The sequence below is a fragment of the Polypterus senegalus genome, chromosome 7 (genome assembly GCF_016835505.1).
Source record: "Polypterus senegalus isolate Bchr_013 chromosome 7, ASM1683550v1, whole genome shotgun sequence".
NCBI classification, from domain to species: domain Eukaryota; kingdom Metazoa; phylum Chordata; class Cladistia; order Polypteriformes; family Polypteridae; genus Polypterus; species Polypterus senegalus.
Window position 1 is genome coordinate 44,399,359 of NC_053160.1, and position 24,642 is coordinate 44,424,000.

Sequence of the window (24,642 nt, forward strand, 5' to 3'; positions counted from 1 at the left end):
AGCTTGATCAATGCGAGAAAGAATTTAAAAATTCATCAAAGCAGGTTTTAAGAGATGGAGTAATAACTATAGGAAATGTGTGGTGCCTCTGTTGATCAGGTGGCTCAATTTATTTTTATATTTTTAAACTGCATGCATCAACTACTCTAAAAGAATACACAATTCATGGATGTAGAAAATGCATCTTTTAGGAAAGGCCTTAGTCGAGCAAAATATAAACAAACATCAAAAAAGAACATAGTCTTAAATAAATTAACATTTATTCACTTGGCAGACATTTTTATCAAAGCCAGCTTATAAAAGAATTAAGATATGCAACATATCCAATGTCATATCCATCCATCCATTATCAAACCCGCTATAGCCTAACTACAGGGTCACAGGGGTCTGCTGGAGCCAATCCCAGCCAACACAGGGCGCAAGGCAGGAACAAACCCCAGGCAAGGCGCCAGCCCACTGCAAGGCGCACATGCACACACAAGGGACAATTTAGAATCGCCAATGCACCTAACCTGTATGTCTTTGGACTGTGGGAGGAAACCCACGCAGACACGGGGAGAACATGCAGACTCCACGCAAGGAGGATCTGGGAAATGAACCCGGGTCTCCTAACTGCGAGGCAGCAGCGCTACCCACTGTGCCACCGTGCTCAATAGTCATATTATGTTTGTAATTGTAGTATATGGTGTTGGGTAGCATGGGTGTTAAGTAAGATTAAAATTCTTTAAATATAACATTCAGAGTTTGGCTGAAGCACAGTAAAAATTGTGTTTTACATATTCTCTATGGACACTGTAAACATACAAATTTGGCCTATTTAAAGAAATCAGCAGGGATGAAAACACACAAATAAAGAAAGGAGAGGCCGCAATGCAGTGCTGAAAGGGACTTTGTGTATATAAACTTCACTAAATCATAAAAGTGCCTACCTAACATAGTAAATAGTACAACATTCCAGAATATATTTAACAAAGACACAGAAAGATATGATCATGAGATAAGAGTGTACTTTTAGTGTACTTTATTAGTTAAAAAAAATAAAAATCATTTAACACACTTTGGCATAGACAATACACACCTGACTTACCAAATCACTTTCAAATACATCAGGAAGCAGCCATTTCACAATTCAGCATGGCTAAGATAGGACTGCAATAGAAAGTAAAATCTTACCAGATCCTGTCCATGGTGTTAGCTGCAAGAAAAATGATACCCTGCAATGTTTTCTCAGAATACAACAAAGCAGACATGCAATAAAAAATGAAGATGTATTTCAAAGGTGTGTTTTCTCCAGCATTAAGCCTGAAAGGTTCTACTGTCCTGGAGCCAATAGGTAAAGGTTTGAAACATCTTTAACAAACTTTACATTGTAAATTTGGGTCATTACAAAGGCTGTGGTTAAGTATCTCAGTTTAGAAATAAAATCAGTTTAATTATGCTTGCATGAAACCAACAGCATAACCAAGAAAAACTATCATATGGTACAATAAGAACATTGTTTATAACTGCATCAACTAAAAAGACTAGGTAGGTGAAAGCCTAAAATCCCATATTAAATAAGCTATTTGTCTCCACTATACTTATAGGATATTTCTTGAATTTCATTTGAGAGCAATTGTTTAACTCTTAAATATACTTTTAGCATTTTCTTCAGTTATGTGATTAATGACATCTGGAATATACTAAACATATAAGGGAATGATTTAAGCTGTGTAACATAAACATTTAGGCCAAAATAAGCCAAGATAATACATTTCACCATTATACGCTAGTTCTTATATATGTCTTTACAAGACCATAGATAGATATACTTTATTTGTCTACATACTCAATATCCATCCATTATGTACATAAAAATGTTTAAATAATAATTTCATAATAACAGCATTTATTATCATTCAACTTAAATAACTTGGCTGCTTAAATAGAATAAAAATCAATCACCATACTTTCATCTTCTATGGGCAATGCTATTTTGCTTTATTTTGAGTGAAAACTGTTTGCTGCACTGGGAAAGGGAGACTTCTTTTAACTCAAAAGTACAAACCTGCTTCAAGAATTACTATGTCACATAACTGTGGAAAGGTTATCAGTCCATTGCAGTGCACAATCATGCAGTCATCCACATCAGACCAATTTAGATTCATCAATTAATCTAACACACATCATCAGTACTGTACATCTAGGGGGTTTACCCACAGAAAACTCAATAGTGGAGAATAAGCAGATGACAAAGAGATAATGAATAGAAGGGAATTTAAACATAGGATAGAAATTAATAATAAAAAAAGAAAGCAAAAAAAGTCTGCAAAGCTGCATTTTGTTTCACCTGTTAGAAACAAAATGTTGTGGTTAAATAAACAAAAGCCAAATTCACTGCATATGAAACTCCATAGCAGAACATTTTCATAATAGTGAATAATTATTTCCTCTATATCAAAAACGTTTTCAAATTTACATAGCATATTCACATTCAGGTTTATTAACATAAAAACAAAGAAATATGGAGAACTCTGAACGAGTCACAAAAAAATACAGGCTTAAACCAGTAGCAGTTTTAAAGTTATACCTCCCATACAAATATAATTATTGCATGTAGAAAATCATCAGACTGAGCTGAACGAACATTGCAAGGTGATTCTTTGTTTTGCAATACAATTATTTGCAAACCATGAGTAAATTGGTTTCTCCACTTACACACTTCTTTCTACCAGTATGACTACAAAACAAGTAAATCTTATCCATACAACCGATATTAATTTCTGCAACTGTCATGATTTGCATGTTTTATAGTCTTGGCTGATGGGCATTCATTCATTTCAGAGAATATTATTTTCCCCATTATTAGTGGGGAGTGAAATCAAAATTCAGAACACTTTCTATGATGTGTGAAGAAAGATGACAGAAATTCAAGAGTTTTATTATGTCAAGTAAACATGGAAAGCCACCAGTATGCCTAAAGTATTATTGTACAGCATAGCAACACTCCAAAATGGAGGAAAGCATAATTTGCATTCAAGTCAAAATATATTCAGCAAATATACTGTATCTTAGCTCTCTGCAGTTAAAGATATAACTATAATGAATGTGCAGTAAGAAACATTTTGCTCAATCTTATTTATGGTAGTTAATGCATTTCAAATGATCAAGCTATCAAACAATGAATGAGTGTCTTACCTGTTCTTTATAATCAGGCCAGAGTAATAATTTGAATATCACTTAAAAAAAAAAAATTAAATGCAAGAAACTTTGCACCACATTTTCTTATAATAATTTAACAGTTTAGACCAGAAACAACTCTATTGTCTGAAACCTGTTCAATCAAATGAGGCACAAAATTCTCCTACGGAACAGGATTTAGTTTGTGGACAAAGTGCTTGGTAGGAACAGAAATGAAACACACTCAAGCACAAAGACAGGGGAAAATTAAACGTTTTTGTTTCCAACAAGGAGCAGAGTGGCAGCAGCCTAGGATTCCTTAATCACCTTGGTATAATATGTCCTAAAAAAAGAATAGAGGAAGAAATTAAAAATCTAAAAATCAAATTTACTTTTTTTTTTTTCATTTTGCGTGTTGTAAAAGAAATGACTGAGAAAGCAAAATCTATTCAGGAAAGTCTTGGGTAAAGTTTTTTTAATTTTACATTTCCCCTGTTTCACGTAAAACAGACACAGTGCTGTATGAAGTTATATTTATGATCAAAGGTTGGTAAGATCTCATTAAAGCTGAAACTGCCTAAAAAGCATGACAGGACTTTTGAGATACTGTGGTATCAATTACTGTATGGTGCTTCTACAGAAGATGAAAAATGTAGCACAATATTGCAGCCATTGTATGTAAAGTCCTATTATGAGTAAATAGCTTCGTTTGCTTAGCACACACAAGCTGAAACCATATGGAGATAGTGGCCACAACGAGATCAAACACCACCATTGCAGTTGTGCTTTCAGTAACGCATATTACAAACTAAAGATATTGAATGTACACTGGTGCCAAATTTCACATGAGCTGCAGAAATTCCATTGTGTACTACAATTTCCTTAATGTCTAGTGGCCAAGCCAGCTTGGCAGATGCATTGCACTACATGAGTGAAAATATCTTTTCACATTATGCCTTGAAATTGATTATTAGGTAAGCATTACCAGACTTGACCTGAGAGGACGATAATGGCGCCTGTGCTAATAGTTTGAAAGATGGATTGTTCCACATCTAAAAAAAAATCTATGCCCTGGGTATTGTCAAGTAGGTTACTATGAGAAAATTGTGTTAAAATTACTTATTGGCCCCTAAGCAAACACTGAAGTTCCCCAGAGTATAATAATATTTGGACTTTTCTAAATTTCTTCCAAGGCTATAAAATAAAAAAATGCTGTAAAGTTTAAAATTAAAATGAGTACAATTACAATTTTGAACATTAAAAAAGGAATTGTTTGGGCAGTGAAAGAATTTTAAGGTACCTGAATTCAATTTTCTCTGTAGCATAAAAACAACCTTCTCTTACTTACAATTCAAAAGTAGCCTCACAGAAAAAAATGTATTCACTGGTATTCTGTCAGAAATAACTTGGGAGAAATAAAAGCACATTTAGTGGCAACGTATATTAAGAATTATTTTCCTTACACTATTAGCTGATCATAGCTAGAAATAGAAACATTCAGAGTAAATCACGCAAAGTTTAGCAAAGAGTGTAAATTGATCCACACAAAGTTTTATACATTAAGTCCATGAAAAAACACACCGAACAGCACAACAGCTAAACAGTTTATATTCTTTAGACGACAGAATTTTTAAAAAATGTACCTTTTAAATGCATTATTCTCAGTTATCAAATCTTACAAAACATGTCTAAGATAAAAGTAGAACTGAGAAAAAAAAATGACCACTGACTACTGAAGAATCTATTGTGGCTGAAAAATGTAACAAAATATTTTAGTATGTATTGTATTTTTAACCATATACTAAATTTTTTTCTTGGTGATATTTTCAATTGAAAGCACTGAAATGAAAAGTGATGACATTGTTTAATGTTACCAAAAAAAAAAAAAAGTTAAAGTTACTGGGTCCCACCAGTGTGCCACATGTTCTGGATAAAAACCCTAAGTTAAGTGATTAACTTAACTTGGGTTAAAATCTAAAAGGACAACTCTGAAAAATATGATTAAAGAAAATTCCAAAGAAGTTATATATACAAAAAGTACAAATGCAAAAATAAAGGAAAAAGACACCCAATAATATCCAAGAGTTTGGATGTCCAAGAACCAGTGGGCACTGATCAGTTTTTCCTAGCAAATTATTAATAACTGGCACAATAAGTAGGTGATTGGGGGATGGGAGGGGAGTGTGGGGCATCTCCTCTAATAGAGGTGAACTGAAAAATAATTATTGCAATAAATGAATAAAGCAAGTAACATCTTTTTTCAGTCAAAATGGAATATAGAATTCTGTACTTGAAAACTTGAAACAATTCTAAAGAAGTCTTACACAGAAAGATTGTGGTTCCTGAAATCTTGCCAAACATCATTTTCTTAAGGTGACTATTTACATGATTCAGAGTTTTGAGTTTTCATACAGATTGCAAATGTGTATTGCTTTGCATATGTAACATAATGATAAGTTGATTTTGCAGCCATTCAACATAAAGGAAGAATATAAACATAATGCACAAAAGAAAACACACAAACACCACAGGTGACTCCATCAGGTGGTTAATATGAATTACTGGGAGGCATTCCCACTAATTCCAATGGGAGAGGAGCATGCTGCTGTTTGGAAGAAGGAGCTGTGTAATACTACCCCATAGACTTCTAAAAAAAAGTTGTCTCTAAGAAATACCCTCTATGCTTACAAGAAAGACACCTGTGAGAGAAGTCACAGGGAGGCCAACAATCACTGTGAAGAAGTTACAGGCTTCAGCAACTAAGACTACTGTAGATTAAAAGGTACACCAGTCAACCATATCAGGAGCTCTGCATTACACTGGCATATACTGAGAGTGACACTCAAGAAGCCATTAATCACAAGAGCGCATGTCTAGAGTTTACCAAAAAGCATGAGTCTGATTCTGCTGAGGTGTGGAAAAAGGTCTTATGGTCTGAAGAGACAAAGACAAAACATTCTGGCAAAATTCATAAAAATACTGAGAGTGCAGATATATTGCATGGCCAAACATGAAAGTAAGAATTTTGGTAAATTTAGAATTTAAGTGCATAGAAATAAAATTATCACAGAGAATAAAATTTGGTGTATGATTTGTTATTTAGTGAAATTACAGAAACCTTCATGTCACACATTTCCTAATTCTATCATATTCAAAAAATTCAAGAAGAAATCTTGCTTTATAAAGTCTTTTGAATACGGTAAACTAGAAAGCCATGACTGAAACCTGAATACAAAATATTTCCATACATGCTAAAAAAAATAATCAATATCAATACTGTTGAATATTTATGATTTTATTGAATAAAATATTACCAACTGCAAGAGCAAAAAAAAAAATAAAGTGATGAAATGAAAACACATCTTGCAGAGTAGATTTATTTAGCTGCTGTGCTGCTCTTGCCTTTAGAGCTGCAGTGAAGATCTCAGCTCATTCAAATATCCATACCAGTTATAAATTAAGTCAAACCAATTAAGATTTTCTGAATTGCTTTCCAGGGCATGCTATGCTGCAGCATTATCTGGTGCAGTGTTTACACTATGGCTTGATCTGCATCAAACAGTGTCACGAGTGCAGGATTTGATTCATTTCAGCAGTTGTTGAGTAATGCGCCTACAGCATCAGCAACACCATAATATTGTGAGGTAGCACAGACCTAAATTGGGTTTTGAATAAAAATCAGACAGCAAATTACAAAGGCAGGCAAGTTTGCCATAAAAAAGCTCAACATGCTGAAACCTTTTACCAACATTTTCTCCTTAAAAGTATTTTAAATCAACAGTGGCTCAAAAAGAAAACTGTTGACATCAACCAGTTTAAAAAAAGACTGCACACTACCTGCTAAGGCCACTTCTACTGTAACCACTTGTGACGAAGTAAATCTTCCAGGCAGGGACGCTGATTTGAGTCAAATGTAAGGCAACATTTGATCAGATCCCTGCATTCTAGAATGAGGATTGACATAGAGAAAAATTTAAAAAGGGGATAAATTAGAAATAGTTAACCATTAAATCTATTCGGGTGAAATGTTTTTTGTTTTTTTTTCATCTCACCTTCAGAAATGCCAAAAAGAAAAGGGGGAGTGTTTCTTAAGATGTCATCTATACTACTAAATGGCAGGAACCCACTGACCATTTCAAATAGGTTGACACCCAAAGTCCAGACAGTGCTTGGAATTGCTCGGAATGTGTTATAAAGAAATCGCTCTGGGGCAAAATAAGGTATTGTGCCTAAAGATGAGAATAGTTTAACAATTTAGTCCAAATAAAAGGGATATTTTTGATGAGATTCAACCTATTTCTGCACTTACCAACATGGCCACTGTACTCTGTGTCTTTCAAAAAATAGCCACACCCAAAGTCAATCAGCTTTAACTGGAATGTCCCAGTGACCACCAATATATTTTCCTTCTTCACATCGTTATGGAATACACCTTTGAAGTGGCAGTACTGAACTGCCTCAGTTATTTGCTTAAAAAAACACTTTGCCACTGGTTCTGATAGTTTTCCACCTTGGGAATGCATAAAATCAGACAGGTCCTGGCAAAAAAATGGTCTCTCAATAACCATAATATATACTGAGGCTGTCTCAGTCCAGTCCAAAAGCCGAATGATGTTTGGACATGTTGGAGGTCTGTTTACCATCATCATTAAAGCCACTTCCATGGGTACAGGTGTTGTTTCATTAGGCTGGTAGAGAAGAAAAAAAAAGAAAAAAAAAAAGAAAATGTAATATAGTTAAACACCACAAAGCCAGATAAACTGAGAGCTTTTTTTTGTAGGAACCAACATCTCTTATTATGGTTTTTATAAAAAATGACATTAATAAAATGCACTTACCACAAAAACATATGCATTTTTTTCCTTGTCTACACATTTAATCACTACCTGTAGAAACAGAAAAGGCAGAATATTTTCACTAAGAAAGCAACAGTGTGAAACCAGGAGAGGAAATTCTTTACAAGTGAATACCTAAACCACTTCAGCACTAAATGTGAAGGGTTAAAGTCACCGTTTCAAAATTAATTTCAAATTTTACAAATAAAGGCATCACTCGTTAAAATATCAGTACAGCAAGTATGAAGGAATCCTCTTTACAGGTACTTGATCTGTCATTAAAATATCAGTACAGAAAGTATGAAGGAATCCTCCTTACAGGTAGATTATCTGCCATTCGGTATCCTTCCATCACCTTTCCAAAAGCTCCTCTACGCAGGAACCCCTCAATATAATAATCATGCAGGTTTATACTCTTAAAAAAATGAGGAACACTCTATTAATAGTATACTTTATTTTACTTCCTCAAAACATTGAGCAGCTTTGTTTATAATTTAAGCAGTGATATAGCAACACATTTCAAATACATCTCTAGGTGAGACCATATTTTTGAATGACCATCCAAAAATAATATAAAGAGGTCAAAGAATGGCAGGCTGGTTTGAAGAAAAAAAAAATTTTACAATAGCAAGTGTGTGTATATTGTGCATGAATACCATGTACCCTTCTAAATGAGAATATTAAGAATAAAACCTAATATTTAGGGGTCCAACACAACAAATACATACCTACTGTGGTGTAGTGTACTGTTATTGATATCTCTATGGAAACAGAGGGAAATGTAAATATGTGTTCAGCTTTTGATTTTATTAACTGCTCTTATCTATTGAAAAACTTTTTACCCATAAATAACATGAGATATATAGTATACTAGCCATGTGCGCCCAACTGTGTTGCGCGTGTTAAAGTTGTCTGTGAAGGGCTCCCAGTTTAAAAGCAGCTGCCAGTTGTGAACTGGGCCCTTCGTCGCACAACATTATGATTTTTTATAAGGGAAACAAAATTACAAAAGAAAACCCTTGGATATTGATTTGATAGGAACGGCCTACTCGGAATCACTGTCCGAATAGTCATTATGTGGTGTTGTGGGAGCATTTCTGCTTCTGTCTGTTCACAGTCCGTCTCGTTTTCACGACGCTATCGTTTCCTCTCATGATGTCTTCTCAACCTTTCTCCAATCTCGCAGGTTGCTTTGTGGCAATCCAAAGAGTAAGGCAATATACACGGAGCAATGGTTATAAAAAGGGGACACATAGGTACCCAGGCTCTTTAAAGCATAAATAGGGATCACTTCACTGACATGTGAGCAAGACATGGTACAACTGTGAGATGCACAGCACTCGCCGGCTACAACGTAACAATAATAATTTCCGGAACGTGCTGTTACGTTGTCATTCATATGTTACGTAGGCACGTACCTTTAATCTTTGGCAATCTCATTCTTTAACCAGGCCTCAGGAGCTAACCAGCGTAACACTGTCCACCACCCCTTTCGTTATTCCGGCACACTGTGGGCATCCGTGAGTAACAACAACGTACTAAACTGGAAGGTGGTCTACGCATGCGTGGAATTCATGGACAAACAAAGATCAAGATCTAAATGAAGATCTCTTTAGTTAATTTAAAGCACAAAAATTTGTTTAGTTTGAATGTCTGTGTTTTGCAGCGAGACTGGTGTACTACAGTCTTCAGTAGTATAAGCCAGGAGAAGATCCTTAATGCAATGCCTACGTTTTAGCTGTCTCTCTACTGCCATCTAGTGCTTCTTCTTCTAATTCATTCACGGACAAACAAATATCAAGATCCAAATGAAGATTATATATAGAGATGTTGCCATAGTAAAAGGGAAATATGCACCCCTCATGTATGTGGCCAGTTACACACATGTTCTCACAATTTCATTAATACTAGTCTCCCAACATATTAGCAGCCAAGGGTTACTTTCTCTCCTTTAACACTAGAATTATCAGAGCCTACGAGAAAACTCGTAAATCCGGCCCACCTTAAATCCGTTTGCACCTCTCCATCAGCATCTTTGTCCTATAAATGTGCCGATTAAGAGAATATAAAAGCAGCCACAGAAACATGAAATATGTATATTACCAGGTGGCTGATAAATTTCCTTTCTCATGATTTATTAAAAAAAATGTCCACGACACTTTAGATTAATGGGTGAATATTTGAAAGAGAAACGGTGAGATTTATAGATTTTAAAATAGGCTGAGAGACGTTATGTCATGAAAACATTAGAGCAATTTTGATAATAGGTCATTTAACCCAACAAAGCTTCCTTAATCCTGTATAATTAGTTTATCCAAAATAACATCAAGGCAAGTTTTGAAGATTAATAATGTCCTACTCTCTAACGTGTTTTTAACATGTGCTTCTGGATTTGTGTGTAAAGAAAAACTTTCTAATATTTGTGTGAAATTTGCTTTTAACAAGTTTCCATCTATACCCCAATGTTCCTAGGATCCAGTGTACTAAATTACTTTTATTATTTTAGACACTTCAAAACTTCAGTCATGTCACCTTTTTTTCCTCCATCTGAATAAACTGTAGCGGTTTAACTCCTTCAGTCTCTCTCATATTATGCAGTCTTGCAATCAACCTAGAGGATAGGCTGTTCTCCAGCCTTTTTCTAGTTCTGCTACACTTTAGTTGCTGCATCTGCCTTTGATTTTATTTGTACTTTAAATAGACTGAATGGTTTACATTTCCATTTTCAAGAACTAGTATTTATCCTTAGAAACAAATAAGTATTATTTTACTGTATACTGTCTAAATGCCAGGAGAAACTGTTGAACAGATTTTTTTTTTCATATGTTTTCTGATGGTATACTCTGTACAATGTGCTTATAAGGCACAGTTCGTATCATCAGCATATTTTGAAAATGAGCAGCTGCATTAAAAAGGATATAGTGAAATGTTTAAATTACTAAAGAAAGATGGACATTGTGGTGAACGTGCATACTGCATTGCCCTTTTCATAACATCTAAGAAAAGGAAAGAAATAATGAACATATACAAATGCATTATAACTGTAAAGGAATACCCAGAAAGTATATTTCTCTTACTAAATATATAACACCTTCAAGTCAAAATGTTTCTGTCATTAATAAATATCACTTGTAAAACTAACCTTCTAATATAAACAAATTCACATTTATTCAAACTTCACGGCCCCAATCAAAGGTGCTTGAAACTTTCTAATCTGGATTAATTAACACGATCAAATGTAAACTGTATATATTCTGGTCTCAAGGTAATACATTTCTAATAAAAATATATTCTGCATGAGAATACAGAAAGCACAGAGGGAGAACATTAAAATGATAAACAAATCTTGCACCGATTTTCAGTTGGCCAACTGAGGACATGAGTGCAAAAGGAATAACAAAAAGAAAATATTTCAAGCACACCATATATTTGGAACCTGTATGAGCCACACATTTAAAAATATATAGAATTCCACTCACTGCAAGTTTTTCCATGCACTCTTCAGATTCCTCAAGATTTATGGAGAAACCTGGACCTTTAATATCAAAATTGCCAAAATTAAAAAGTGTTAGGAATTTATTCTGTTTTACTACAAAAAAGGTACTAGTCCAAAATTCCCCATACAATTTCTGTCAAACAAGACTAGCTGCACAGATTACAAGCAGAAAAAGCTTTAAATCAACACATCATGTAGTTTGATTTGGGCAATTTACCTACAGATTCAAGGGAGGAAAGTAACTAACATACAGTATTAAGTACATAGCAAAAATGTATAAAAAAATCTTTTAAGTTGGAAACTACATATTGAAATTTACCATCACAATCCTCAGGGGGCAAATTACAAAGTAATACTCGCCATATTGTGTAATATTAGTAAGACAAATAGTTCAGTGTCAAATTAAATTTACACATCTGAAGATGAGCAACAAAACTATAAGCCAAACCTATAGATGAAAAAAAATAAATAATGATTTGCTCAAAATTAGATTCATATACAAGACAACACAGGTAAAAAAATACTGCTCAATGTTTGGCTGCAACAAGGCCATCCAGTGGAAACCATAACAACCTTTACAGTCAACCATGTCTGAATATAATCTGACTGTAATTCTTGTCAAGAAGAAAGGTACTAATCTTTTTCTTTTTTGGTCATATGTACACCAATGTCTTGTACACTACAAAGGTTCACAATGTGCACCCACCTATGGAAGAGTTTACTATGTTAGATCAAGAGTACCAAATTGCAATAAGAAGAAACAAGACATTTTAAGTTTGATAATTGCTATTAAATATTTTTTCAGTGTCAAAAATACTTAAAAAATATATTGTGGTAGTATAAATTAATATACTGAACTGAGCACAAGAGTAAAATTTACTTTGATTTTTCAAACTTTTAAATAGACCTATATGTATCTGGAGAGACATGTCAAGGTGAAATGGGTGATACTGCAGACTGCTATTTTATGTTAGTTGAACTATTTATCTAAAAGCCAAAGCCCATTTCCAAGACTCAAGTCCAGCAGAAAATGAAAATAAAATATATGTATTCAAAGCTGCATTCTTCACCACAGAAGTGATCTTTATTCAGCAGCAGTACAAACTAACAAGTAAACAAAACAAGTATAATTTTAAATTCATAATGCTGAGATATATTGATTATTTGTGAGGATCTGAATATACATGGCTAATATTAAACAGACAGGAACTTGGTTTTTATTTCCATATTTTTCAGAATGGCTGCCTTAGAACCCATAAGGCACTTTCTGTATAGCGAGAGCATTTTTGTCTTGTAATTGCATTATGTTTCCTCCACAGATTCAGGAACATACATAGATAGATAGTACTTTATCCATCCAAAGGCGGAAAGTTTGCCTGATCCTGTATTAATTGACAATGCTATACAGGAATGTGTACACATTTTTGACACCTGGCAGACCACCCCACACCTGCAGATGCTGTAGCTTTTTCAGATTCCAGGTCTGTTACTGACACAGAGTTTTTAACTCAGTTATATTAAATATAGTACTGTCAACAACAGTTGCCTAATTTTAACAACAGTGTTACCAACACCAAGCCCTTGTATATATTTTTACTAAACTGCAACATATGTCTGTTTCACACCAAGAAAAAAAATTGGTTAATTGCTAAAAATCTGTTCAAATAATTGACTCCTTCCATCATTAAGACAAGATAACCCACGTTTTCCAATGCCCTTTATTGATGATATGTAATTTATAGGTTCTTCTTATTTTCAAAGAAAGTCTTACTTAACCTTTGTTCTTTTTGGAGTAGGTCAGCAAGTTTTTTGCAAGCCAACATAGTTTTGAATTTGAAAGTTCATATTTGTCCCTTGAACTTTTCGTGATTCCTTTACTCAGGTATGTTATGATTTCTAGAGGAAAAAAAAGAACATTGTTTTACTAACTACATATTTAAAAACATTAAGCTATTGCTTAAACCATTTAAGGGTCCTAAGTGTGAAATACTGACAACCGTTGGAAGATTAAAAAAAAAAAAAACACTTTTTGGAAACTATTATAAATGTATATCTAAGTGTTATTCTTCCTTTTTCCCCCAAATTGCATTTTTATCACTCTATTAATATCTATTGAAAGTTATTTTTAAATTCCTTACCAGTTTCCTTATTAAACTTAAGAACCGTGTCTAAACACAAATCAGTGGAAAAATACTGCACTACAATTACAAGCAGAATATTCCAGGTTTTAAGCAAAACAACAATAAGTATAACATCTTTTGTTAAGCATTGAGCCTTTCCTAATCACTTAAATGTTTTTACTGACAAATGTTCTTTAGAAAAACAAGGAAATTATTTAGAATTAAATTTGATACATTTTTCTAATACAAGGGGCTAGCCAAATAAAATATATCTTCGCAATCAAGTCAAATTCAATTGAGCAAATAAAAATCTAGTTTTTACACTCCAGAAATTATGGCCAGAACATTTCTGGTTTGTTAGAAATTAATAACAAAATAATGATCATTTAATACTGGACAAGCCAAAGCTATCACGTATTTCCAGAACCCACTTTTCCAGAAAGCCAACATTAGGCACAAATAAGAATTAACTCTAGACTGTCACAGGCACACTTGCAAGAAAACACCTTCTGATGCCAGGCAAAAAAAAAAAAAAAACCACACACACACACAACATGGATAGACTTTACAAACTGCATAAAGTGACTGGATCCTTACCTAACCCAGGGTGCCTGGACCTGAAACAGCAGCACTAGGCACTGAACACTGCCACTAGTGCTGGGCGGTATGACCAAAATTCTATGCCACAGTATTTTTCTAAATTATCCCGCTTTCACGGTATTCAACTGTCCCCCGAATGCATGAGTGGATGTTAAGTAATTGCAGTGGAAAATGTGGTTAAGTAGAGTGGCTAAGAATAACCTGTTCCACTGCCATGAGAATTGTACATTGTACAAAAAAACATTTTAATGTGCACACAAGTATTAATACAGGTTTGCATGGCCCCATAAAGTAATAGTTTTCAAGGTGGTGGCACTAATAAAGAGGAGGAATCATACTGCATGACAGTTGCAGTCAAAATATAGAACCTTTTTATTAAACAAATTTTGCAAACAACTTAAACTATAATTTTGACAACATATTTTCAACCATCCAAAGAGGCATATAGATTTAGTAAAATATTCAGAGGCGCTTGTCAAAAGTTGTATTGCACCGAACAGGTCTTAGAAAAGGAATAAATACTAAATATTTTTTGTAGACCAGCTACACTTTGTTAATGTTAACAATCTCTTTCCACTGACACGTCAGCCATATGGATTGTAATGGCGTTGGTTATCTCGATCCACCGGTTGCTTTTGTTGTCGTAGGCAGTACCTCTAGCAAATGCGTCTACAAGTGACGTCTGACTCGAGCGTCCTCTAGCTTTTTCAGTTTTAACTGAGGATGTGGAGGGTGCCAATCTTAGTTCCATACATTCATGGTACTCCAAAGCATGTTTGCGGCTAAGGTGGTGCAATAAAGTATCTATCTATCTATCTATCTATCTCAAATTGCTTGTGTTGCTGCCCCGGTGACAACTTTATCTCAACAGCATTTGCAGTAAAGAGTTGGTCCACATCCAACCTTTTAAAACCAAAGTATCTCCAGACAACAGACGCGGCTCCTTTTTTCAGTAAAAGTTCTTCTGTGTCATCATGTTCAACTTTATCGTCTGCTATTGCTTCAGTTTCAGAATGTTCTCTGTCCATTTTCACCACTCAATACCTGCACTAATGCATGTACTCCGTTGCATGCGTGTTTAGCGGTGTAGCAGTGAGAAAGGTCCCCGCTTAAACAGTTTCCCGCTGCACCACATTCCGAACGTTGTTTAGGCTATTTAGACCGGTGTTGTGGTATAAGAAAAATCCATATCATAACAAAAATAAAAAACGGTTTTAGGTATGAACCGGTATACCTCCCAGCACTAACTGCCACAAACAGTAACATTTAACTTTTAAGTTAATATTGAGTAACATTTGCTTAACAAAATAAAAATATGCAATCGCTTACATAGAATTGCATGTTTAAATTGGCTGTCAAAAACTAATTCCTCTCCATTTACCCTTTTACAAATAAGCTCACCTTAAAACCTGAAGAGTCCTCCCTTGCACACTATACTGTTGTTTTTACTGTCACTCTCTAATCTACTTTTATCATGCATCCTTTTAACTTTTTCTGCTATAAAATGCAGGAATGACTTTAAATCAATCAATACTAAGACATCTTCAAGTTTCTCTGAAATTCAGGATTACTGTTATACAGAGGCAGCATAATTGTTTATTTTTTTGTCCTTTTTTTTTAGTATAGGACAGACTTTATCTAGAACTGGGGTGCCCACACTTTTTCAGCTTGCGAGCAACTTTTAAAATGACCAGGTGGAAATGATCTACCTACATTAAAACTGAGAGATAGATAGAGATACAAAAAGATTGTGATTCAGACTTCGAATGAGATAGATATACACTGCTCACAAAAATTAAAGGAACACTTTAAAGAAACACATTAGATACATCAGATCTCAATATGAAGTTGGATATTTATACAAATAACGACAGGGCAATGTCTTAGGAACAAAAGGATGCCAAGTCTTTTAATGGAAATAAAAGTTTTCTGCCTACAGAGGGCTCAATTGTGTAGACACCCTAAAATCAGAGTGAAATGAAGATGTGGCAGGCTAGTCCATTTTTTAAAAAACTTAATTACTGCTACTCAAAATGCTTTTCAGTATCTTGTGTGGCCCCCACGAGCTTGTATGCATGCTTGACAACGTCGGGGCATGCTCCTAATGAGATGACGGATGGTGTCTTGTGGCATTTCCTCCCAGATCTGTATGAGGGCATCCCTGAGCTGTTGTACAGTCTGAGGAGCAACCTGGCGGCGCCTAATGGACCGAAACATAATGTCCCACAGATGTTCTATTGGGTTTAAGTCAGGGGATCGTGAAGGCCATTCAATTGTTTCAATTCCTTCATCCTCCAGGTACTGCCTGCATACTCTTGCCACATGAGGCCGGGCATTGTCATGCATTAGGAGGAAACCAGGACCTACTGCACCAGCGTAGGGTCTGACAATGGGTCCAAGGATTTCATCCTGATACCTAATGGCAGTCAAGATGCCGTTGTCTAGCCTGTAGAGGTCTGTGAGTCGCTCCATGGATATGCCTCCAAGATCATCACTGACCCACCACCAAACCAGTCATGCTAAACGATGTTACAGGCAGCATAATATTCTCCACGGCTTCTCCTGACCCTTTCACATATACTCAGGGTGAACCTGCTCTCATCTGTGAAAAGCACAGGACGCCAGTGGTGGACCTGCCAATTCTGGTATTCTATGGCAAATGCCAATTGAGCTCCCGGTGCTGTGCAGTGAGCACAGGGCGCAGTAGACATTTGGGCCCTCAGGCAACCCTCATGAAGTCTGTTTCTGATTGTTTGGTCAGAGACATTCACACCAGTGGCCTGCTGGAGGTCATTTTGTAGGGCTCTGGCAGTGCTCATCCTGTTCCTCCTTGCCCAAAGGAGCAGATACTGGTCCTGCTGATGGGTTATGGACCTTCTATGGCCCTCTCCAGCTCTCCTAGAGTAACTGCTTGTCTCCTAGAATCTCCTCCATGCCCTTGAGACTGTGCAGGGAGACACAGCAAACCTTCTGGCAATGACACGTATTGATGTGCCATCCTGGAGAAGTTGGACTACCTGTGCAACCTCTGTAGGGTCCAGGTATCACCTCGTGCTACCAGTAGTGACACTGACTGTAGCCAAATGCAAAACTAGTGAAGAAACAGTCAGAAAAGATGAGGAGGGAAAAATGTCAGTGGCCTCCACCTGTTAAACCATTCCTGTTTTGGGGTCATCTCATTGTTGCCCCTCTAGTGCATCTGTTGTTAATTTCATTAACACCACAGCAGCTGAAACTGATTAACAACCCCCTCTGCTACTTAACTGACCAGATTAATATCCCATAAGTTTCATTGACTTTATGCTATACTCTGATTAAAAAGTGTTCCTTTAATTCTTTTGAGCAGTATATATATATATATATATATATATATATATCTCATTCGAAGTCTGAATCACAATCTTTTTGTATAGGTGGTTACCTACCAGGTAACGCGTGTGGTTGGTCTGCAAGTCGGCAGATATGTGCCACGGGTGCCCTCTCAGTTGCGATAAGCAGATCATAGAACATTACATAGTTAACTGTCAAATAATGCAAAGAGTACACGACAAGTGTTTCTCCATATTTTGGGCTCATCAGGCGTACACACTCACTGCACCCCTCATCGGGGATCGAACCTTGGATGTCAGACAAACGCACTTCGATTGTGACATTGTGAGAAAAAAAATCCTCTTCCAGTTCCACATCCAGCCCATACCCTCCCTAAACATTTTTTTTTTTAAATCCCTTCTTTTGTTGATATAAATTGGAACGCTAACTAGATCACAGCCGGAGTTTTGCAGTAGCTCACGCGTTTGATCGTGCATGCAGGATGACCAGTGTGTGAGAAGAAGAGTGATCTCAGACTGGCCTGTATGTCAATCAAGTGGCAAATGGCATTGGGAGGATATATGATAAATAAACGTTTAAAAAAATTTTTTTGAATGCAACGCGAGCTACCTGTACTACCTTTGCGATCTACCGGTCGATCGCGATCGACGCATTGAGCACCCCTGATCTAGAACATGTACTTGTAAACATTTGAGCCAAATGAAATCGTGAACACTAGCACTGGGCCCAACCAATTATGATTAACTAGATACGTGGGTTAGAAAATGGATACCTGGATACCAGTACATTTGCAGTACAAGGGTACAAATTACCAAAACATATTTTAAAATCTTAAAAAAAAAAAAAAAAAAAACTACAGAAAATCTTATCAATGTAAGGATAAAAATTAATAACTTCTTACAATTTTATGGCAGTATTCAAAGGTAATCCGATTTCTGCACAATTGTTTCATACCTGGAAAAGGGCTGAAGCCAGTCACATTAAAGAGACCATGATTATATTCTAAAGTTTTTTAAACTTGAAAAGAGAAAAAATGCAGCCTCCCTTATCAGCTGAAGTCGAATGCTCAGTACTAACCTGGAGAAATCAAACACGTCCTGTAACATGGTGATGTGATATCACTTAAAACATTCAGAGTGTGTTGGATGATTGGATAACAAATTGGTGGGACTTTATTCCAACATGTAATGCAATGCATTACTGCATAACACCTACAATGACAGCCTTTTTCACTGACCTGCCCTATCAACTCAAACATTTCCAGATATCTGTCCACAATACCTGTTACAACAAGAAACCACATGGACTTCAGAAGAGTTTATTCACCTGAAGCTTGGATTGCTGGTGCAAAACATGTTGGCGAGGCCAGCAGGGGGTGTTTACCCTGTGATCTGAACATGGATCCCATTTCCCCAGTGCAGTGATGGGGACGCTGTCCTGTAAAAGTGGTTCTGTCCTTCAGATGAGATGTAAAACCGGGGTCCTGATTATTTTATGCATGTGTATTTAATTCAATTTATAAGTAGTGTACAATAACTTACAAGCACAAGCCACTACAAAAACACAATAGAGTTAACAAAAAAAGGGAAACACATAGTGGCATGATGGTGTAGTGATTAGCTGCAAAATTCTAGCTTCAAATTCCGAGCCCATTGGACTAAAATCTCATCCAGGATGTGTTCTGGGCTTGTGGCTCCAGTTCCCATGGCCCCTGAAGTGTGACTTGGTGGTGCAGCAGTTAGAATAGAATAGTATGCCTTTTATTGTCACTACACACATGTACAATGAGATTAAAAGTGTTCAGACATTGAATCTTTCGGAGCTTGAGATGGGGATGTGGATGTTTTTAACTTCATAGCACATGAAGGACTAAACATATGTTCTTAATTCAGAGGTATTACTGTTAAAATAGGTAATCATCCACAGGTTAAGGAATACTCCAGCCAAAATATATATTTTTTTTTAAATCTTACATGCCTCATGTAGATTGTATAGGTGGCAAAAAGCAAAAAAAAACAAAAAAACAACTTAATCTCACATGTTTATCCAGAACGGAAACATAATTTTATGACATAACAGACCTCAACAATGGCTAATGGCAAACAATGTGAAAAATCAGAAAAAAGAAAAATAAATTGCTTTACCCATGTCATGTAATCATATCTGTTGTGTCTTTTATTCAGTCGCTTCCTCAAAACATGCAAAACAAAAGCTCTTTTTATTAAAATATTGTTAAATAGTTACTCCTGGATTTATCAGCGAGTACATATACTGTATTGAGGATTTGTTCTGTGTATTGTATTGACCCCCTTCTTTTTGACACCCACTGCACGCCCAACCTACCTGGAAAGGGGTCTTCTCTTTGAACTGCCTTTCCCAAGGTTTCTTACATTTTTTCCCTACAAGAGTTTTTTTTTTGGGAGTTTGTTCTTGTCTTCTTAGAGAGTCAAGGCTGGGGGGCTGTCAAGAGGCAGGGCCTGTTAAAGCCCATTGTGGCACTTCTTGTGTGAGTTTGGGCTATAAAAAATAAATTGTATTGTATTGTACAGAAACAGTGTCTTTTATGCAGAGTTTTCCCAGACGTATTAATAGTATTCTGCATGTTCTGTGAATATGAATGGATAACAGATATGTGGATTGTGTGACGCGAGTCATGTGGGAATATTTTCCATGGACATTTCATATTGGTTGCCGTTGTCTAGAACTGGTCACCGCTGAGTAGTGTACAAACTAAATCTTTTTTTCTGTTTTTTCTCCACAAAAATGTGAAATTAAAAAATTCCTCTTTGCCAACACAACAAAAGTAACATATACAAGAAAAAAATATATTTTTTTAAACAGAGTATTCCTCTAAGCACACTTACTAATATTAATGAATCCAGAAATACACAGAAAGAACATGCAAAAGCAACGCAGACCCTGGTGCTGGGGGTCAGTAATGCTAGCTCTGTGCTATCACTCTGCCTATGTTAAAATATCTGCACTAATCTTACTTAACGGAAACAAAACATGTGCCTATAACTTGGTTCAGTTTACTTAAACTCTTCATCAATAGCTGTCACTAGATGACTGAAACATGCATGCACGAGAATGGCATCAATACACAAAATGTTTGCTAAATAATTTACCGAGAAGCAATACAATACTTTTGTGCAATATATGTAATGCAATACTTTTAGAAAATAATGCAATCCTTTTTTTTGGAATGGCCAGAATTCATACAATCCTACTCATTCCTTCCTTTAACTCCACTTTTTGAATTGCCTGGTCTTCTCTGCTGTCACTTTGTATTCAGAAGCAGTGGAAATGTTTGCCACAATGCAGTGTGGTTGGTACTGCTGTCTCACAGCACCTGCCTGTATTTAAATCCCAGCCTGCGTGCTGTCTGTATGGATTTTGTGTATTCGTTCATTGAGTATCTGTCAGATACAATAATAATGCTTGCTAATTAGCAAGCAGCTCTTTAAGCAACACATTTTCAAAATAGTTTTCCAATGAGAAAACACAAAATATTTGATAAAATTCTTTAAAAAGAAAAACTATAGTAGGAACTCCTGAATTGAATATAAAGGGAAAATGTGCTAAGTAATAACAGAAGAGAGAAAGAAGTCCAGTTAAAAAGCAGAAACTGGAAGGAAATCCTGAATTCATTGAGCCCCAAATTAGAAAATTTACAACCCATGCATAATCTGTGCTCAGAAGCTACAATACAGGTATGATTTGAAACATCAATTACATATATTACACAATGATATTAACTCACATAATAAAGCTGAATCAAAAGACAAGTGACTTTTACACTGTATAATATTAGCACACTAAAGTGTATTTCTAACATTTTCATACAATTTAAAAAAATATGTATTAAAAATACATTAGATCTAAAAACTCAAGTTATCTAGGTAACATCAAATAATATGAAATTCACGTTGATGATCACTTATATGTAAATAATGTGTGTTTGTTGTAAGACCTATGGAGGCATTATACTTAGATTTTAAGGGCTATCACAATGTTGTTACTTTCTAATTTAAATAATATGCTCATCAAAAAATGTTAACTTTTGCAAATTACTTTGCATTTAATTATCCATTTCTCTACATTAGTGGAACGGTGTATCCACCATACTTTTGGAAGTAATTTTAAATAGGTATTTCCTATTATAAAACTGCCCCGTCTCATTTTTCACAGTGTTTTTTTAATTCACAGGTTTTCAAAAATTTACTCTGTAACTGATGATTCAAAAAGAACAAATTTGAAAATGATGTATCCCAAAAACAAGACCATTAGCAAGAGGCCATTTATAGAAGCATAAACATGCAAATGCTCAAACACATAGAGGATATAAAATAAATAACTCTTCGATATTAAGGAATTTATGTATTAAATGCATGGCAGCACTGATTTGTTAAAATTCTGTAAGATGTTTATGACTTAACCATTTATTTTAAACACTCCACATAAATGGACTGATGTAGCTCCTACTGCGGGTAGTATGCCAATTTAAATGTAAAACCAAAACAGTAAATTAGCCAAATGCAACAGTAATACCAAATATGTATTAAAGTTGGAAACTATTACAGTACACATATTTCCAATAAATTACCAGATATAACATCACTACTTCAACATGTAATGTCTAATATTAATTAAACATCTCTAAAATGAAATTACTTAATTTCCTTATCAATGTAAAACACTACTATTATGGGAACGTTTGTCATACAAGTACTCTTTGTAAAGTAATTGCAGTTTTATTTTGCGCTCACAAACTAATAAATGAAATATAAAAAGACAGAGATGGCTTACGTTTAGGTTGCCTCATTGCTCTTATGACCCCCTTACACCTGTATGATGAAAATGACACACACGACAGTGTCTTAAGCTTATATACACACCCAATGACGCCATTTCCGGTGATGGTTAGTCCATTTTTTTTTTTTCTCCTCGCCATCTGCCGTGCTGATAAGTTCTTCAGCTCATTGTGTTTCTTAACAACGTTAAAATATGTTTCTCCTGTTGGTGAGGCGAGCATGCTTTTAAAATTAATTACCATATCTGCAATTTGTTTTCGTTATAGAGTACGGGCAGGTCATTTCCCCTCCGCACTGTATCATCAAATACAATGTTCCTGCTAAAGAGTTTTTCAACATAATACTACAGATACTAAGGATGCCTGTTTTACCATATTTACAAGAAGTTAACCTGCTCATGACCGCTCTCTCCGTAATTACAGAACGAGCTACATATAAATCACCACTTGTAACTAAAAACTTCAGTGTACATGCGATTAACTATAATTACTGCGGTCATCCCTTCTGCCAAGACGTGCACTAAAATGAGTGCAGCGAAGTCAAACTCGACCAACAGTTTCCAGCGCAACAACTAAGTTTGTAGTTTTAAAAGGCATTTTTTTAATGGATAGGTTTGTAATGTCAAACTGCGCAGTTGTTCTCGCTATAGGAATTCAACAGAATAAATATTAGCCAGTAACGCCCTTACGTACATTCAGCACAAATTTGATTCCAAATGATTCTGAAACGCCACACACTACCAGAGAACGTCTGCAGTCCGACTCAGGTGTGACAAGCGCAGTCACGACGCGCGAACCTGTCTACGAGAAGTCCCGCGAGACCGCGAACTGCTTTGGCTCGTCGCTCGTTCGCTCTCGCAGAGTTCGACTATTTTCCAGACGTCATGAATTAATGGCTTGTCAGTGTGTGATGTTTTTATATGAGTATCGTGTACATTGCAAGTTTCGTCATTTGCTCCCCAAAGGTGAGTTGCAATGTTTTATTTAAACATGGTGTCAGGTGTTAAATTATGTTACTATTACTGTTCTGTACTTGACTGACAGCCTTATCCGACATAAAGTATCAGAACATATTCCAGCTTTTTACAGATTGTTACTTGACAGATAGGTTGGGTGACTTGCACAGGTTTACACATACAGATTCACACAGATCAGCTCCGTGTTTTAAAATCCACAACCTTTGCAATCACACCATCGCAGTTTTTGTTTCGTTAATCTAAAGATCAAAAAGTTTTCAACTCTACTGAAATTAGGACCAATAAAATTGTAAATAAAACGCATTCCTGGGCTTGTTATACATTTTAAGGCCACACATTTCACTTTGAACGGGTCTTTTGACATGGAACGTCGTACCAATTTTGTGGAGCACACCGTGTCCATGTCGATCCAGTGGTGCTTCAGAACGGAGTAGTTGTGTTTTTTTTATTGTTACTCAAAACAGACATTTGTAAGACAGTATACAAAACAATCCATCAGCAACCAGAAATATACATCTTATGTCCAATTATTTTATTACATATTTCAGTTGTTCTCTTTGCCTTGTTGTTTTTCAGCTTACTTTTTTTTCGGTTTTAAACATAATAAATACTGCGGTGGGTTGGCGTCCTGCCTGTGGTTTGTTTCCTGCTCTGCGCCCTGTGTTGGCTGGGATTGGCTCCAGCAGACCCCCGTGACCCTGTAGTTAAGATATAGCGGGTTGGATAATGGATGGATGGATGGATGTAATAAATAGTGGAAGACTGTTAACCCGTTTAGCTTTATATCTCTGAATCAACAACACCAAATTAATAATTTCTTTATATGTGCTATTCCTAACGACTCCTTTAAAATTAAATCTTAAGAGTTATGGATATGTAATTTTGAATTTCCATCCACAGAGATTAGGTGTAAATACAGGTAAGAAAATAAAACTGATTCTTTAGCATTATCACAAAACATACAAAGTTAATTGTGATCATGCATAGATTTGGCCAGAGTTAATTAAAACGGTGTACTGTATATTTTATGTAAGATTCTATAAGTGACTTCTCTGACCTTATTTATTAGATAATGTTGATTTGGGATTGCCCTAGCAGTTTTCCTTTATTTTCAGATTTTCCATTCCAAAGAAAATACCAGAACACATTACACAAGGGCTACACACTCTCCTTATATAACCATTATTACATTTTCTGTCTTTATAATATTTCCCTTATATATATCACTTATGGAGGAAAGAATGTTCAAAACTGTAAAAATCAGCATTTCTATTGGTCAAAGTGATCACCTTGACAGGAATAGCAATAACAG

The 24,642-nt window shown here is 35.5% G+C and overlaps 1 protein-coding gene across 5 annotated transcripts; it reads right to left on the minus strand.

The window, feature by feature from the left end:
• Positions 1-654: 654 nt before the first annotated feature.
• Positions 655-23,221, minus strand: LOC120532504 (serine/threonine-protein kinase pim-2-like). Of its 5 annotated transcripts, none has more exons than XR_005634312.1 (7): positions 22,350-22,420; positions 13,267-13,386; positions 11,474-11,529; positions 7,998-8,045; positions 7,469-7,847; positions 6,997-7,388; positions 655-3,502 (listed from the first exon to the last, which is right to left on the minus strand). XR_005634312.1 is itself a non-coding variant. In XM_039758542.1 (7 exons), the coding sequence occupies exons 2-7, from the start codon at positions 22,449-22,451 to the stop codon at positions 7,159-7,161; spliced, it is 846 nt and encodes a 281-aa protein (XP_039614476.1). In that variant the 5' UTR covers positions 22,452-22,556; positions 23,047-23,221; the 3' UTR covers positions 6,510-7,158. The 5 variants fall into 5 exon arrangements, 3 of the variants coding, with proteins under 3 accessions (XP_039614476.1, XP_039614475.1, XP_039614477.1); XR_005634311.1 differs by lacking the exon at positions 655-3,502 and adding an exon at positions 6,510-6,814; XM_039758542.1 differs by lacking the exons at positions 655-3,502; positions 22,350-22,420 and adding exons at positions 22,439-22,556; positions 23,047-23,221 and having other exon boundaries at positions 6,510-7,388.
• Positions 23,222-24,642: the final 1,421 nt, after the last annotated feature.